This window comes from Pseudopipra pipra, chromosome W, assembly GCF_036250125.1.
Source record: "Pseudopipra pipra isolate bDixPip1 chromosome W, bDixPip1.hap1, whole genome shotgun sequence".
Taxonomy (NCBI): domain Eukaryota; kingdom Metazoa; phylum Chordata; class Aves; order Passeriformes; family Pipridae; genus Pseudopipra; species Pseudopipra pipra.
Window position 1 is genome coordinate 33,775,631 of NC_087580.1, and position 17,784 is coordinate 33,793,414.

Below are 17,784 nucleotides of genomic sequence, written 5' to 3' on the forward strand. Positions count from 1 at the left end.
CACGTCTGTGCTGGCCTGAGCAGCCCTTCCTGCACCCCCTGCCTGTGCTCCCCACAGCCCCTGAGCTGGGGGGGCTGCTCTGCAGAGCAGGGGGGCTGTGGGGCCCAGGGCCATGTGGGACTCTGTTGGGCTGTGCTGCTCCAGCTGGGAGGCAGAGCCAGCTGATGGTGCTCCCTGCCACTGACCACCTCCCACAGACGCTCCTGTGTGGCCATGGAGGGGGCTCAGAGGGGCCCTGCCTTGTTCCAGAGCTGGGACATGGCTTTGGGGGCTGCTCTTGATCGACCTGTGGAAGTTCACTGAGGGGAACACAAGTCACTTGCAAGAGTTTTCCCTGTACCTGCTGTGTCCCCTGGGCTTGCAGAGCTCTGTTTGCCACTTCACAGCAAGATTTAGTACTTGATCTCTGGTAACTCCACCCTGGGCAGGATTCTGCTCCAGGGCTCCATTCCTTGCTGACTGGATGGGACGGTCTGTCCCTGCAGATCCTCTGTGCTCTCCTGCACTTCCTGATTTCCTACAGACAAGTCCTCACCTGCCATCAGAGCCCTCACAAGCTGCAGAGCCCCAGGCAGGTGACTTGGAGATCATTTGTCACCTCCATTGACCATCGGCCACCAACACACAACATCTGAACCAGCCCTCAGCCCCTGCAGTCCCAGTGGGTCCCTGACCTCACTGCACTGTCTCCATGGACAAACAAGCAAAGCAACAAGACTTTTGACAGTCTAATCCTTGGACTTCTTCTCCATATCAGTGTTAGGAAAAGACCTCAGCCCTCAGGAAGTGCCTGGAGGGGAACCCCTTTGCTGCTGGAACTGCTGTTGTGGAGCCCAGCCCTGTCCCAGCAGTGCCCAGGGCCTGTCCCTGCCTGTGCTCACAGGCCTGACCCACAGCAGGACAGTGACTGAGCTGCCAGAGCACTCAGGCCTTGGGCACGGACAGGAAAGGGGTGGGTGGGAGTGCAAAGAGAGCAGCTCTGAACAGATCCAGTTCCGGTGCTCCCTGGCAGTGCTGGGACTCTTTTCCTCTCCAGATCTGCAAATATGGAAATGTCCTCCAGCTTCAGGGAAGGTCTTGGCGGAAGAATCTGGAAAAAAGAATTTGTGTCCTTTCTTACACTCAGAGATTGTGATTCCTCATGTACAAAATAACACAGGCAGGATGTTTGACAAATACCTTGCTGCACAAACTTTTATTTTGTTTAAATGCACACAAAGCATGATTTCTGATTTCTATATTTTGTAGGTGAAAAAAAGAAGGTAGAGAAAGAATTTGATGGGAGGAAGAATAAAATTTCAGTGTTAATGACATGAACAGAGGGAAAAAACAGGGAAGCCCCCCAACCCAATTACTACGAAAAGCTTTAGAAGGCAGGCTGGGCCCAAAATGTGTTATACAATTAATGTTCTGCAGAAGAAAAGAGGCAGTTTATTGCTTCTTAAAAAAAAAACATCCAGTCATCATTGTCCTTATGGCATCCTTGAGCTCCTGGTTCCTGAGGCTGTAGATGAGGGGGTTCAGTGCTGGAGGCACCACCGAGTATAGAACTGACACCACCAGGTCCAGGGATGGGGAGAAGATGGAGGGAGGCTTCAGGTGGGCAAATGCTGCAGTGCTGACAACAATAGAGACCACGGCCAGGTGAGGGAGGCACGTGGAAAAGGCTTTGTGCCGTCCCTGCTGAGAGGGGATCCTCAGCACAGCCCTGAAGATCTGCACATAGGAGAAAACAATGAAAACAAAACAGCCAAGTCCTAAAGAGATAGTAAACGAGAGAAGCCCGGTTTCTCTGCGGTAGCCTGAGTGTGAGCAGGAGAGCTTGAGGATGTGTGGGATTTCACAGAAGAACTGGCCCAGGGCATTGCCCTGGCACAGGGGCAGGGAAAATGTATTGGCTGTGTGCAGCAGAGCAGTGAGAAAGCCAGTGGCCCAGGCAGCTGCTGCCATGTGGGCACAAGCTCTGCTGCCCAGGAGGGTCCTGTAGTGCAGGGGTTTGCAGATGGCAACGTAGCGGTCGTAGCACATGATGGTGAGGAGGGAAAACTCTGCTGAGATGAAGAAGACAAAGAAAAAGAGCTGTGCAGCACATCCCATGTAGGAGATGGTTGTGGTGTCCCAGAGGGAATTGTGCATGGCTTTGGGGACAGTGGTGTAGATGCAGCCCAGGTCTGTGAGGGAGAGGTTGAGCAGGAAGAAGCCCATGGGGGTGTGCAGGTGGTGGTCGCAGGCTATGGCGCTGAGGATGAGGCCGTTGGCCAGGAGGGCAGCCAGGGAGATGGCCAGGAAGAGCCAGAAGTGCAGGAGCTGCAGCTCCTGCCTGGCTGCGAATGCCAGGAGGAGGAACTGAGGCATGGAGCTGCTGTTGGGCATTTGATGTCTCCAGTTATTGTTTTCTGTTGAGGGGAAAAAAGGCAGAACTGAATTAAACCAGACTCTATCAGCAAAATATCTTGCATGTCTCATAGCAATTCAACATTCAAGGCCTCTTTTCAGGAAGATCTCTCTGCATCCCTCTCCCTGAGCTCTGGGTTTTGCTGGCTGAAGGGGGCACTGAGAGCAGGACCCTGGAATGGGCTCCCGAGGAATCCTTCTTGCTGTGCAGTGAGAGGCAACTTGGAGCACAGGGTGACCTCCAATTAAATGCACTTGTGATGTATCAAAGTGTTTCCAGAACTGCTGGTCACAGTTTGCCCAAAGGCAGAACAGAGGGAGGGGATTTGGGGGACTTTGTGCTCCAAGTGAAATCTTGTGAGTCTTGAGAGGCAAAGGAGTGGTCTCTTGGTGCAGAGACAAGAGCTGGCCTTCTTTCCTGTTCACAGCTGCCCCGGCCTGGCAGCTTGGAGCTGAAAGGGGATGGCCCTTAGGAATTCCCTGCAAAAAGAAACAAGGCACTTCTGGGATCAGAGGAATCCTGGTTCAAAGAGCACATTGAGAGAATCCTTGCCTCTCCTCAGGATGCCTGATTAGGATCTCATCTCTATCCTCCCAGACTGCCACACAGAGGGATCACTGCAGCTCCCAAGTACGGCTGCCCAGAGCACTTCCATGGATTTAGCACTGAGAAGTTTTCTCCATGGGGATCCTGTGCAGCACAGAGATCCTATGGCAGAGCTGTGCCCTTCTGGAGGGCACCTGCAGCCCTGCAGGACACCCAGACAAACAGCTGAAGACCCTGAAGGTGCCTGGAGGGCACTTGGGCACTTGGCTCCCACAGACACATCCCCACAGCAGCACCCAAAGGGGTTGTGTCTGGACAGGAATCTGCCACCCCCAAACCCCACACTGGCTCAGAAAACTCACTGGTGAGAACAAGGAAAGCCCAGGCAGCAGGGGATGGCAGTGAAATGCCACAATGGTGCTGCCAAGGGAGGAGGGACACAGAGAGACAGCTGGAAATCAGGGCCTTGTCCTTGCCTGGGCTCTGGCTGCTGCAGGGCAATGCACAGCCCAGCCCCCGTGGGCCTGAGGGCACAGGCTCTGCTTAGGCTGGGAAAGGAGCCCAGGCAGGAGCTGCTCAGGGAAGGGGTCTGTGCCACAGGGACAGCAGGGAGGGGCCCCCATCCCCCTGCCCAGCCCTTGTGGCAGCAGCTGCCTGTCCCTGCCTGCCTGTCTCTGGGTGAGGAGCTGTTCCTGCCAGCAGCCCCTGCCTGTGCCCAGCTCAGCTCCCTGCCAGTGCTGCCAGAGCCATCCCCAGCCCAGTGCCCAGGGGCAGCTCTGCCTGGGCAGGGGCTGCAGAGCAGATCCCAGACACCCTGCAGTTGAGGGCTGACCCTGGCAGGCAGCAGAGTCCCTGCCCCAGCACACAGAGCCCTGGGGGCAGGACCCTGCTCTGCACCACAGCCCTGGGCACCTCTGGCTGCACCCCCACCTTCCCACCCCACAGCCAGCCCTGGCACAGGGAACCTTCTGGCCCTGGGCCTCTGATGGGGCAGCAGCAAGTCCTGCTCTGCAGCAGCTTCTCCTGCTGCACCCCAGCAAATCCAGCAGAGCCATCCTGACAGCTCCTGCCACTGCTGCCATTTGGCAGCTGGGAGAGGCACTTGCAGGAACTCACCTGCACTGCTCTGCAGCCAGAGCCTGACCGTGGCAAAGGGCTGGCAAGGTTCCTGCCCTGAGCAGCTCTGCCCTGTCCTCCCACCCCAGGATCCCTTGAACCTCCTGCTCCCTTCTCCTCTCTGCCCTTGCTGCCTGCAGCTCCTGCCCTGCTCTGCCATATGGCCACTTCCCCTGCACTGCAGCAACTGGGAGAGTCCTGCTGAAAGATCCTGGAAGCTGTGGGATGTGCCAGCTTTAGGAGATGCCTCCAGGAAGGCAAGTTTAACTTTCCTACAGCCAGAGAATTCTTCCTTCAAATCCTGGGAAGGTTTCTCATGAAGTGAGAGCTCAGTCACCTCCCATCCCAGGCTGCCTCTCATCTCTCTGCCTTCTCTCCTGTGCCCTGGGTGCTGCAGGCAGTGCCCTCAGCCCTGCTGGGCTGTGCAGAGGAGCTGCTCACCAGCAGAGCTGTCTCTTTGAAGCTCTTCTTGGTTGCCAGGAGCTCCCTGTGTGCCAGGAGCCCAGCACAGCTCAGCAGCACAGCAACAGCTCCAGGTCTTTAACGACCCCCAGAGGGGATTTGACATTGTTTATATGAGACTCAGTCCCTGAGAGGAAGTTCAAACAACTTCTCAAGAAGTCAAAATGAGATTGAAATACTGAAGTTTCTTGTACTGTTAATGGGTCCCACTGAGGGACATGACTGTGAAAGTGTCCCCAGATTCCAGTTGGAATAGAAAATTGCTGTGATGACAAGAATGGACAAGCAAGGGAAAGGTGGCTCTGATCCTGAGGAAACCTGGATGTATTTTATTAATCCAACAGGCCAAGCACTGACCCCCAGCCCCTGGGAAGGCAGATCCTGTCCCTGCCTCATTCCTCAGGGCTCTTCCTGGGGCACTGGGATGTGGGATGTGCAATGCCAAGGGCAGGACCATGGGGTGGCACCTGCCAGGCTGCTGAGCAGGGACAAGGAGGCCATGAGGCCCCAGGGCTGCAAGGGGCACTCCCCTCCTCCTGGCATCAGGGGCACAGACAGCAGCCCTGGCCAAAGGCCTGCAGAAGGTGGCTCTGTCAGGGCCTTTCAGCTTCTCCCCCTCCCTGTCTCCTCTCCAGCCCAGGCTGTCCTACGGTGTCCATGCCCTGCCCCTTTCCCTGCAGACTGTCGTCATCCCCCTGGCTGCCCCACCTGGCTGGCACCTTCCTGCACTGACATCTCTGCGTCCTCCCTGGCTCTTCCTGCACACACAAAGCCTTGGGCTCATCCAGACTCCTTCCGGGTGATGTGTTGCACCACAGCACTTCTCTGCTGTCCTCTGTCTGCACACCACTTAACCCACCACTCCTTTGCCCCTGTAGGGTGGTCGTGTGTTTGAGACTTCCAAACCCCTTCCTGGGACATCTCTGAGCACTCTCCGAGGTGTCTGCAAATGAAAACATGGTCTGAGATAGTCACAGGGATATGTTTTACCAAGGGCTGTAGTGGCAGAACATGGGGCAATGACTTTAAACTGAAATAGGGGAGCTTTCTATCAGATAAAATGAAGAAATACCAATGGGGCTGTCAAGAACTGCAACAGAAGAGGATGTCCTATCCCTGGATTTGTCCAAGGTCAGGAACTTTGAGCAGCCTGAATTAGTGAAGATGTCACTCTCCATGTCCAGGGACTTTGACCACCTGAGCTTTTATCTCCCTTCCAAGCCAAACCATTCTTGATTCTTTGAGTCCCAAACTCTTTCTCCAAAGAATTTCTGTTGCTAGGACATGAATTACCATGTTTTTGGAGAAGCCATTGTAAACCCAAAAGGTAAAAAGTCAATTCAAATAAAGTTCCAACATCTCTGTGTGAGAGTTTCATCAAATGTGTCAATGGTAGAGCCTCCAAGGATGACCTTGCCAGTTGAAGATGGGGGATTCTGTTTGGGGTGTGAGTCTTATTATGGGCAACTAGAAAGCACATTTGGGGACTGGGCAAGACTTGTGGTGGGATCTCTAGGGAAGAACCAAAGGAAGTGAAATGGTGGGGTCATGGTGGTTTGTAAAGGAACAAGTGTGAGAAAGAAGAGACAAAAGGGATGAAAAAGCTGGTCATGGTAAACAGGAGGATGCTCAAGACACTTCCCGGGCCATACCATGACACTGATCCCCACAGCCTGTCCTGTTTTCTTAAGAACTCCATTGCCAAGAAGTTTCTGTGGGGAGGGATCTCTCTGCTCCTGGCACATATCGTGGCCCAAGTTGCAGCCGCTGCAGCAGGAGCCACAAATAGTCAGGTCTTGTGTTCTTTGGGGGGTCAGACTCTGTCCAGACTGGGGTGTGTGTGTGTTGGAAGCACAAAAGAGTGAAGCAAATGCCAAGCTAAACACCCAATGTAGCCTGACTTTGTCCCTAAGTGGGGGATGAGAATTGGACACAACATGTGCAGGGACAGATGGAGGGGTTTGTCCCCCTGGCCCTGCCCAGAAGGGACACCTTTCAGGAAGGGTTGTGGCCTTGGCTGTGCTGAGGGTTGCCCCGGGCAATGCAGCTTGGGATTGCAGTGGCACTGTCAGGGCTCTGCAGAGCTCCTGGCAGTTCATGCATTTGTCCCCAGCAATGCCAGAGAACTGCAGGGGTTGCAGTCAATCACTTGTGCTCTTTGGGACCCCGACTGGTTCTGCTGAATGGGAGCAGGCCTGTAGTTCCCAGGCTGTTCCTGCACCCAGGGTCGGGCCTGCAGTGACATTTCTGCAGCATTAAATTGGTGCAGTGGCAGGATGGCCATGGATCCATTCCTGCAGAAACACAATGGTGCTCCATCCCAGGCAGAGAGAGAATGGGCCCAGAAATGTTGGAAGGATAAGAAGCAGGGAGCTTGGGCCCTGTGGAATCCCATGGAACCAAAGGAACCCTGGGACATGGCAGAATCTCATGGAATAAAGGGGACATTGTGACCCTGCAGCACCTCATGGAACCAAAGGGAGTCTGGGATGTGGAAAGACCTGATGGAAACAAAGGAACCTCCTGGGAACAAAGGGACCCCGGGACACTGCCAAAACTCAGGGAGACAAGGGAACCCCAGGACACTGTGGAATCTCCTGGAATCCAGGGGCCATTGGAATACACTGGGGCCTCCTGGAACCAAAGGGAACATGGGACACTGCGGAACCTCATGGAATCAAAAGGACCTGGGACTTTGTGGAACGTCAGGGAATCAAGGGGCCATTGTGACATCCCAGAACCTTTTGGAACCAAAGGGAACCAATGGGACACTGTGGAATCTCATGGAATCAAGGGTCCATTGTGACCTTGTGGAACCTCACAGAATCAAGGGGCCATTCTGATTCTGCAAGGCCTTCTGGAGTCAAAGGGACCATTGTGACACTGTGGAACCTCACAGAATCCAGGGGCCATTATGATTCTGCAAGGCCTTCTGGAGTCAAAGGGAACATTGTGACGCTGGGGAACCTCCTGGAATCAAGGGTCCATTGTGACACTGGGGAAAATGATGGAATCAGTGGGCCATTGTGACACTGCAGGGCTTTATGGAGCCAAAGAATGCTGGGAAACAGTGCAACCTCATGGAATCAAGGAGCCATTGTCCCACTGGGGAGCCTCAAGGAATAAGGGATCCAATCTTTACCTCAGATTTTGTCAACAAGTTAAATTTAAGGGATTACAGAAATGTGATTGAACCACTTTTGTCCCACATGTTTTAATGATTGGCCAAATGAGAATATTTATATGAAATGAATCAGTTATTCTTAAAAATGATCAGACAAAAGATCTTAATCAGAATTATTTACTACACAATACAAAGGCTAAAACTAGAAGTAGTACAGTATAAGATAGGATAGCACACTATATTGAAGAAATTATTGAAACAATTATATTAAAACTAGCCAAAAGAAATAATTATTATGTAGAGATCTGATGTAACTCACCCACACCAACGGTCGTGGGAAATTTCTTTTGCTCGACCTTGAGGAGTGTCCTTGGAGGGCGTCCCCACCCAAGGCAGGAATCTCCACACATCTACCCCAAGAAGGGCTGTGTTAGAAGAACCTGCCTGGATGAAAGGGGACTGGACTTCTCTAGTAGGAAGTGATTGACTGCTCCTCACAAATGGACAGGCCAGTTAGCAGCTTCTCTGTCCCATCCAACTTCCAAAAGCAGGATGTGTGTTTGGAGTTGGGTGAACCAGGCTGGTTTGAGCATCATTCAACACCAAAACCATTCCCATGGTGCCACCGGTAACTCCCAGATTTCACAGACAGCTTGCATGAGAGCTGGCACTGTTGGCATTGTCTGATGGGATTTTAGGCCTTATCAGGGTAGGCCCTCCTGCCACCCGGGCAGAGAGGTTGGCTGTGAAAGTCCATCCTGGAGATGCACAGGGAGCCAAGAGTTGGGCTCCTGAGTGACATCCAACAATGGACGGGGGGATGGGACTGAGCAGATGAAAGTGTCTCAGGTAGAGCTGGACTGGCAACACAAGGGGGAATTATTCCTGGCTCACTGGGCCCAGGACACCTCAGGTCCTGAGGGAAGAGGTGCAACATCCAGCTAGGCTTGTGATCCAGGGCTGCATTTAACCTTGGACACCAACTCCCAGGTTCTCCAGACCTGGGAAACACGTGCTGCCATCAAAGAGGCCAAGAGGGTAAAGCCTCTGTGGGGTGGGGGATGATGGCTGAACTAGAGATGTGGGCAGGCCTGGCAGATTGATCCCAGCACACTCCCCAAACCCACCAAGGCAAACTCTACATGCTGACAATGGTGGACACAACCCCTGGATGGCAGGAGACACCCCCTGTGCCTCCCCCCACTGCCCAGAACACCATCCTGGGCCTGGAAAAGCAAGTCCTGTGGAGACACGGCCCTCCAGAAACACTGGAGTTGGACAGCAGGACTCTTTTCCAAAACAACCTTGTGCACACCTGGACCAGAGAGCTCGGCATGGAGTGGATGGATCATATTCCTGTCATGCCCCAGCCTCTGGGAAAGTTGAATGGTAGAGTGGACTGTTCAAACCCACTTTGAAAGCAATGGGCAGTGGGACCTTCAAACCTTGGGATGTGCGTTTAGCAAAAGCCACCTAGTTAGTTAATCCTGTAACCTCAAGAGATAAAACTCCAGGCCAATTCAGTGTGTAAGATCAGCTCAAAAGAGCAGGTTTTTTAATCAGGCCCACAGGCCCAGGGGAACACACACGACGCGCCCTCCCAGGCAATGGTTCTACAGTTTTAGAGGATGGTCCATCCAATGCCAGAACTCTCCACCCCCCAGTTCTGCCCAGTTCTGCCCCCGACACACCCCTTGAGGAATTGGGTTTGGGGTCTTTGGAACCCCTTCTTCCTCATCTTTATCTTCTTCAGAGCACGTACAGTCCTTGGAGCACCTCCAAAGTTCTGGGCTTGAAGGTTGCTTTGTCTGTTGTGGGATCTTGTTGTCCAGGCCTAGGCTGTGATGTTGTTCAATAGAGGTGTTTTTCTACAATTCTACCTTGAAAAGAAGTCTAAACAGGTTAAAGGAATTTAGAAAGTTTGATATCAAATGGGGTAATAAGATTGGGTCTGTGTAAACTACTCTGCTAAAGGGTGGCATATAATACAGCTGCAGGACTTTTGCATTAGACCTCTGATGGCCCATCAAAGCCCATCCCCCCCTCAACAAATCTTGAAAGGCAGGAAAAACCCTTTTCCCAGGCCCCTCACGGGAACTCTGCACAGACCCAGGAGATGTTGGGGGTTTGTGGCATGGCCCGGGACACCATCCATGGATATAATAACTCATAACTTCTTGGGTGTGGGGGTTCCCATCCCCACCCCAATGGATCAAGGCCACGACTTCAACTCACAGACATGGAAGCTGCAACTCCCAAGTTCCATCGCTGGACCCCGTGGGCAGTGACTATAGACATCTTTCCACTCTCAGCTTTGCTTTCCCTTACTCTCCCTTACCCTTATCCTGTCTTTCTTACTCTCCCTTATGCATTTTCCCCAAAGGTTCTCTTTATGCCATATTGCTGTAGATGAGAGATAGAGATGATAACACCCAAAATGGCAACATACCTGTTTACCTTTGAAACAAAACTGTTCTAAAATAAACCCTGCATATATATGTTTTCAAACACCAATTATTCAGTGTTGTTTCACTCTAATCCACCCCAAGGGATTTATTAATAACAACCTGGTTACCCTTCCCTTTCTGGGGTGGGTGGTAACAGACCCCTTGTAGCAGGATGTTCTGCCTGGAAAAGAATCTGATGGGAGAATGCAAGCAATGCAAGCTCTCTGTGTGAGTTGCTGCTGGTGCCAAGGGGTTGGTTTACTGCTGAATTGTGCCAAACCCAGCCTGGTTCCCCAGCCTTCCAACACACATCCTGCTTTTGGAAGCAGAGTTTGACAGATCAGCTGCTCACTGGCCTGGGAATATGTGACTGGTGATCCATCACTGGATAAGCATAAAAGCCCAGGGTCAACTTTCCTAGGACAGATTCTTCCACAGACTTTGTTGAAGTGTGTGGAGCTTCTGCTGTGAAGCAGGGACAGCTCTTGATGGTCACTGCCCAGGGGGTAAAAGAAAGAGAGAGATCTGCTTTGATTTATTTCTATCAGACCCCGCCGGGCCCTCCCCACTTCCTGCCGGGATCGGACACCGCCGGCGGCCCCGGCCCTGCCGGGCTCCATCAGCCTGAGCAATTGCTGCCAAGGAGGGGCCGGGGGCTTCCTCTTGGCCTTCGTCTCCCTGGCGCTGGGGCTCGGCTTCTACCTGCGCCAGAAGGTGAGGGGGGTCCCAGGGGGTCGTGTGTCCCCCCAGAGCGTCTGTGCCCCCCCGGGGACCTCCCACCCCGGTGTCACCCCCTTTTCTCTCCCCACAGAGCTCCTGAGCCGGCGGCGGCCGCAGCCCCTCCCCGGGGCCTCGGGCCCAGCCTGGACCCCCTCCCCATCCCCATGAGGATTTTCGGGGGGTTGTGTGTCCCCCTCCCCTCCCCTGCTGTCACTCTGCATCTGCCCAACTGCTCCCAGTGATCCCAGTAAAGCTTCCCAGTTCTCCCCAGTCCTGGTTATTCGGGGGTAGTTGGGGGGGGAGGCGTGGGGTGACCCGGAGGGAGGAGCCGAGTTTGGGAAGGGCAGAAGCGGCCCCGGGATGGATCGGGAATGTGGACCCCTCACTGTCCCCTCGTGTCAACCTGCTCTAGGGGAGCTTTGGGAGGGCACCTGCCCCTCAATACAGCACCCAGCTCACCCCAAAAGGTGCTGGGACCCCGCCAAAACATCCCCACGGTCTCTCAAGGACCCCCAAACACACTCAAAGCCCACCCAGGATCCCACCCAACCCATTTTCTGGGGGGACTTCTCTGGGCATTGGTGGTGCTGAGAGTCCCCCCGGCTGTGGGAGAGGAGCTCTCCGGTGAGGGGGGGGTGGGAAGGGGGCAGTCAGTGGGAAAAGGGGGATCAGAGGGGATAAAGGGGTGGTGGGACCCCAAACTGAGTGGAAGGAGAGTGGGACCTCCCAAAGGTGTGGGGGGGAAGGGCTCGAGGTTTGGGGGATGATGGAAAAGGGTAAGAGAGGTCATGAGAGTGGGGAGAGGGGAGGGTGGGACCCCCAAACTGAGCATGAGGGGGCTGGGGAGTGGGGGATGATATGGAACGGGTAAAAGAGGGGGGAAAAAAGTAGGGATTGGGACCCCAAAAGTGATCCTGGTTGGTCTGGGGATTGAGGGGACCATGGAAAAGTGGAAGGAAGAGGGAGAAGGGTGGAAAAGGGGGGGGAATATGGTGGGTCCGACGGTCCAATGGGGGTCTTTGGGCGCCAGGTTTTCAAAAACGGAGTGGTTCATCTGAGCTCCCAATTTACTGTGGGGTGCTGGGGGCTCCTGGATCCAATATCAGCCTTGAATCTTGCCAACATTTTAAGTTTAGAGGACTTGGAGAGGTTTGACTGAACCACTTTTGTCCCACAGGTTTCAATGATGGCAAATAAGATCTATTGAGAGAAATCAATTTATTTAGGGTTACAAATGAACAGACAAAAGATCTTCATCAAAATTATTTACTGCACAATAGAAACACTAAAACTACCAGGAATACAGGATAAGACAGGACAGTGCTCTACAGTAAAGCAATTGTTGAAGCAATTCTACTCAAGCTGGCACAAAAGCAAGAATTCTTAGTTAGAGATGGATGGAACTCCCCCAGACCAACGCTCATGGGGAGATCTCTGCTCTCAACCTCCAGGAGAGACCTGGAAGGTCTCCCCAGCCAAGGCAGGAATCTCCACACCTCCCAAGAAAGGTTCTGTTGGAAGAAGCTGCCCCTGGGAAAGGGGACTGGCCTTTTGTGGTCAAAAGGGATGCACTGACAGTCACTGGACTCCAGGGGTTGCCTCACCATCAGGGGCTTCATTTGGGGTGGAAGCAGCAGCCGAAGCTCTTCCCGCAGTCGGGGCACTGGTAGGGCTTCCCTTACTGGTGGGTCCGTTGGTGTCTGGTCAAGCCAGATCTCTGGGTGTAGCTCTTCCCACACTCCCCACACTTGTAGGGCCTCTCCCCGCTGTGGATGCGCCGGTGGGTGACGAGGGTGGAGTTCCGGTTGAAGCCCTTCCCGCAGTCGGTGCAGCGGAAGGGCCTCTCATCCGTGTGCGTCCGCTGGTGCAGAAGAAGACTCCCGCTGGTCTGAAACCTCTCCCCACATTCCAAGCATCTGTAGGGCCGTTCCCCAGTGTGGATGAGCTGGTGGGTGAGGAGGTGGGACCTCTTCCTGAAGCTCTTCCCACATTCCCCACACGTGTAGGGCCGTTCCCCAGTGTGAATGCGCTGGTGGGTGAGGAGATCAGAGATTTCCCTGAAGCTCTTCCCACATTCACCACACAGGTATGGCTGTTCTCCAGTGTGGATGCGCTGGTGTCGGATCAGACCAGAGTTGCTCCTGAAGCTCTTCCCACACCCCCCACACGTGTAGGGCCATTCTCCACTGTGGATGCGATGGTGTTGGATCAGAGTAGACCTCTGCCTGAAGCTCTTCCCACATTCCAAGCACTTGTAGGGCCGTTCTCCAGTGTGGATGCGCTGGTGTCGGATCAGGTTGGAGTTCCGCCTAAAACTCTTCCCACATTTCCTACACGTGTAAGGACGTTCCCCAGTGTGGATGTGCTGGTGGGTGAGGAGGTTGTTGCTCCTGCTGAAGTTCTTCCCACATTCCAAGCACTGGAAGGGTTTCTCCCTGCTGGGAGGCTGCTCAGGGACCACCAGGTCAGAGCTCCCCCTCAAGCTCTGGCCGCCTTCCCGGCACAGGCTGGCTCTTTCCTCCTCAGAGCACCCTGGGATGGCTTTGGAGCCCCTCCTGCGGGGGGATCTCCGGCCCTTTTCCTCCCCGCTGCCTTCCTGCGCCGTGGAGCCCTTCAAAACGGCCTCTCCCACCAGGGTCTCACGGGGGGATTTGTCCTCCGGGCTCTCCGTCCTCAGCTCGGGGCCTGGGGCAGGAAGCAACAAGGACAGGCAGGGGATTTGCCTCCGGCCCACAGGGAAGGCCAAGGACATCCCCCCAACTCCGGCCCCGGCAGGACGGCGGCGCCAGCGGGGTTGTCCTGCAGCCGGGGCCATGCTCGGCTGACAGAGCCAGCACAACACCCGCCCAAAGGGACACTGACTGCCTCCTCACCTGCCTGGGGGGCCCAAGGCATCTTCCTCTTCCTCGCAGCCTCCTCCTCCATCCGCCCAAGCTTTGGGAAGGACAAATCCTGATGGGGGGGGAAACAAGGGGTGAGTGTGTTGGCTTGGGGGTTCCTCCTGCCCAAGTCCATCTCTAGAACTCACCGGGCATCCTGTGACCATAAAAATCTCCCAAACACCAAGATTCAGCCCAAAAAAACCAAAACCACCAAGATTCAGGAAAAAAACCCTCAGAAATAGCAAGAAGACCCTCGCCACCCTAAACGGCAAAAAGTTGAGATTCAGCTAAAAAATACTCCAAAACATGAATATTCAGCCCCAAAAAAGGTGATGGGGACTGAATTTAACCCTCCAGCAGGAAAGTCGTTTGATTTCAGGTTCATCTTCAAGGGGCACCCTGGGATTGGAACCTGGGCTCTAATTAACCTCTCCTGTGCTGCCAAACAGCAGGAGCTGTATGGCCAAGGGACAAATTCTGTGATCCCTGTCAGTGTCCATGGCCCCTGTCAGTGTCCTTCAGGGAAATTGGGAGGAGGAAATGAAGAAACTGGTTTGGAACTAAACTGGTGGTGAAGTGAGAAAAACCTCCTTCCATGGAAATAGAACTTAGACAGTTTTTCCTGGGCTGAACAAGCTCATTCAGAGATGAAGGACTGGGACTTCTGTGGACACTTGTGCTGGTTTCTTTGGACAGTTGTGTTCCTTCAGAGAGCCCCTGGAAACACTCTGCTGTTCACTCCCAGTGCCACTAGTGCCTGGGTCCTGTCTGCAGCAGCAGATGGCAGTGGGAGAGGAGAAATGCTTTTCTGAGCCTCTGGGCTGGACACAGGCACAGCCTGACCCTGAACCCAAGGGAAACAAAGACAAATTCCACGGCTTTAGCTGGAGCAAGGGTGGGGGTGTCTCCTGAGGGCAGCACTAACCAGACTTTTGTGTGTGTGTGAGACAGGCAGAACCACAAATGCCTGCACAGCCCAGAGCAGTCAGTGTGGGGCTGTGCTTGCTGCTGCAGAGACCCCCAGGGAACAAACCCAGGCAATAGTTTGGGTTTATTCCTTGCTCTGTGTCAGTGGAATAGAATGTTCCACAGGAGCTCTGTCCCCCTCTGTGGCACTGGGTGGCTCGAAGCTGAAGAGAGGGGGGTGTCAAGTTCAAGTTCCCTTCTGAAGTGTCTCCCTAAGGAGGACACTTGCCTTATTATTGCTTATTATGTGTAATATCTTATAGATATATCATACAACATCTAAGGATGGACTCTGTAGAATATGTGCCATATATATGATACAGAATATATCTGATTATTGCTTTATCTGTCTGTCCAGACAGATATTGAGTATGAAAAGAGATTGTATTTGAGGGATATGTTCCTCTCAATATCCTGTGAGCTCCACTCCCAAGGCCAGTAAATTCCTGAAGCTCCCACTTCTGTGCCCTGCAGGTTTTGGCAGATTTGCAAGAGCAGGGGAATCATTCCCTGCAGCCCCTTTGCACTGTAGGAAATGGGAGCACTGTGCACATCCTGCTGCCTCCAGATTCCATTCTGGGTGTGGGAACGACCCTGTGGGGAGCAAATAAATGCCTGGTTCTGCAGCAGCTGCAGATGCTCAAGGGGCAGCAGGACCAAGTCAGGGACCCGGGGGGGCCTGAGGGGCATTTGGGGTCCGGGAGGGTCCTGAAGGAGCTGGGGAGGGGCTTTGGGGATTGGGGGTACAGACCAGGACAGACCAGGACAGATCAGGACAGACCAGTACCTCCTCACTGCTTCCCAGATCTCTCCTGGAGCTGGGCCACGTTGTCCTGAGACACCTGAGGCCCCCACACTGCCCTCCCAGTACAGCCCAGTGCCCCCAGTACAGCCCACTGTGTTCCTGTCCCAGGGTGCCGGGTGATCCCTCTTTGGGGGTGTTAGAAGGGATTTGAGGGGGGGCTGGGAGAGATTTGCGGGGATCTGGGGGGGGTTGATGTGGATTTGGGGGGTTTTGGGGTGCTTTGGGTGCATTTAAGTGAGTTAAAAGGTTTCTGGGGGATCAAAGGGATTTGTGGGGGGAGGGGATTAAACGGAAAATGGGGGCTAGGGGACATTTTGAGGGGTTAATGTTGTCTGGGGGGAAAGAGGAGGAGCTGCACCACGAGCAGGTGAGTCCTGAGACCCCCCTAGTGTACCCAAGACCCTCTCTGTGACCTGCAAAACCCTCTGGAACTCCCAAAATCCCCCTAGAAACCCACAAAACTGCTTCAAAGACACCCCCCCAAAGCCTCCAGTACTTCTCAGTTCCCTCGGAGACTCCAAAACTCCCTCACGGACTCCCAAAGCCCTTCAGGGACCTTCAACCTCCTCCCGAAGTCCCCTCACGACATCACACCCCCCCCCGTAGACACCCTAACACCGCCTCAGGGACCCCTAAAAGCCCCTAAGGGACCCCAAAACCACAGAACAGCAGAAGAGCTTTCTGTAAAGGAAGGGAGCAGAGAATCTGAGAAGGAGGAGACCAAGAATAAACTGAACCAAAGCAATAAAATCATCCTGGCCCTTGCAGTTTTTCCTTCATCTTTTTCTCATTTTCCCTTTTTTTAGAGTTCTTTTTTTGGTTGGGTGGTTTTGAATTTTTTTTCTGAAGGAATTTCTCAGGACCCGAATCCAACATCCGGGTTCTTGGAACGTCTCCCGGGCCCCGCGGCCCCCGATAGGGTTGCAATCCCGCGCTCTGACCTTCGGGAACCCCCGAACCCCCCCGCTAAACCCTCCCGAGCCCTGCAGCCTTTCCACCCACAGCCGCGCTCCCCGCAGCCCCCGAGGGGATCCCCAGACCCCGCTCTCACCCGCTCCCGCCAGGTCTCACAGACAAAAGAAAGCCCCAGCGCCATCGTGACTTCCCGGCAGCCAACACGGCGCTCTGCGCGCGCACCGCCTGCACAGACCCCACTGCAGCCAATCAGCGCGCGGCCACTTCCCCGTCCGCCCGCCTTCTGTCACGCCCACCGCCCTGCGCGGTGCACTACGGGACTTGTAGTTCTCGCGGGGGTCAGCGGCCATTTGCATGGACTTTTTGTTTTTCTATGTCTTTTTTTTCCTCTTTTTTTCTTTCTTTATTCTTTCTTCTTTCTATTCCCCCTTCTTTTCTTTCTCTTTTTTCTCTTTTTTCTTCCTTTTTTTTTCATTTCTTTTCTGTTTTTTTCTTTTTTTCTTTTTTTTCCTTTTTTCTCTTTTTTCTTCTTTTTTTTTTCTTTTTTTCCTTTTCTTTTTTTTTTTTTTACATTGTTTTCTATCAGTTGTATTTGCAAGGAAAATTTAAACACAGATCAAAACAATCTCCAGATACATATCTTACGACAACAGATAATCTGGCATTGTTCCAGGTTCCTGAGGATTCCCAAGATCACAAACACTGAGACATGAAAGGTGCTCACATATAAAACAGCTTTCCCTGCTTTTTCCACAGGTAAAGCAAGTGTGGAGGGGGCACTTGGCCCCAGGCAAGAGGCTTTTACAGCCACTTTAGGCAGCCCAAAGTGGATCTGGCTGGCAAATGGGATTATGCTCATGATTTCAAGGAGGATTTCCACAGTACATTGAGGGGAAACATTGAGAGCCATTTCTTCATCTCCTGAAGGGATGAGAAGAGGGGAGAGCAGGTGCTGTGGCCCCAGAGCTTCTCTCTGCTTTGGGGACACTTCTGTGTTTTCCTCTGTCCATTGAATTCCCAACAAAGAATCAAAAAGCTACAGGAACTCCAGTCTGGAGTGCTCGGGACATGTGGAAGCAGGGGAATTTTTCTTCCCAGCTGGGACTGAGAGTGCAATTTCACACTCCTTTGGAGAGCATTAACTAAGGCAGCCCATTTCTGCCCAGGGATCTTCCAGGGGGAACTCAATCCAGGCTCTGGGCAGGTCCCTGCAGGGGCAGCAGCTTCCTCTGCACATTTGAGGGGATAAAGCTGCTCTAACCCTGCACTCCAACTACTCCACAGCAATTTAGGACCTCTGAGGACAGTTCCCCACTGTTTCCACCCCAGCAGAGACCTGAACACGTCCCATGGGCACTGTGTGACCACCCCTGGCATTAACACCCTGTAGGAATGAAGACACTGAC

General features: G+C 53.5%; 1 protein-coding gene across 1 annotated transcript; it reads right to left on the reverse strand.

The window, feature by feature from the left end:
- Positions 1-12,060: 12,060 nt before the first annotated feature.
- LOC135405357 (zinc finger protein 239-like) lies at positions 12,061-13,614 on the reverse strand. Its single transcript, XM_064640044.1, has one exon. The coding sequence runs from the start codon at positions 13,560-13,562 to the stop codon at positions 12,489-12,491; it is 1,074 nt and encodes a 357-aa protein (XP_064496114.1). The 5' UTR covers positions 13,563-13,614; the 3' UTR covers positions 12,061-12,488.
- Between the last annotated feature and the right edge of the window lie 4,170 nt (positions 13,615-17,784).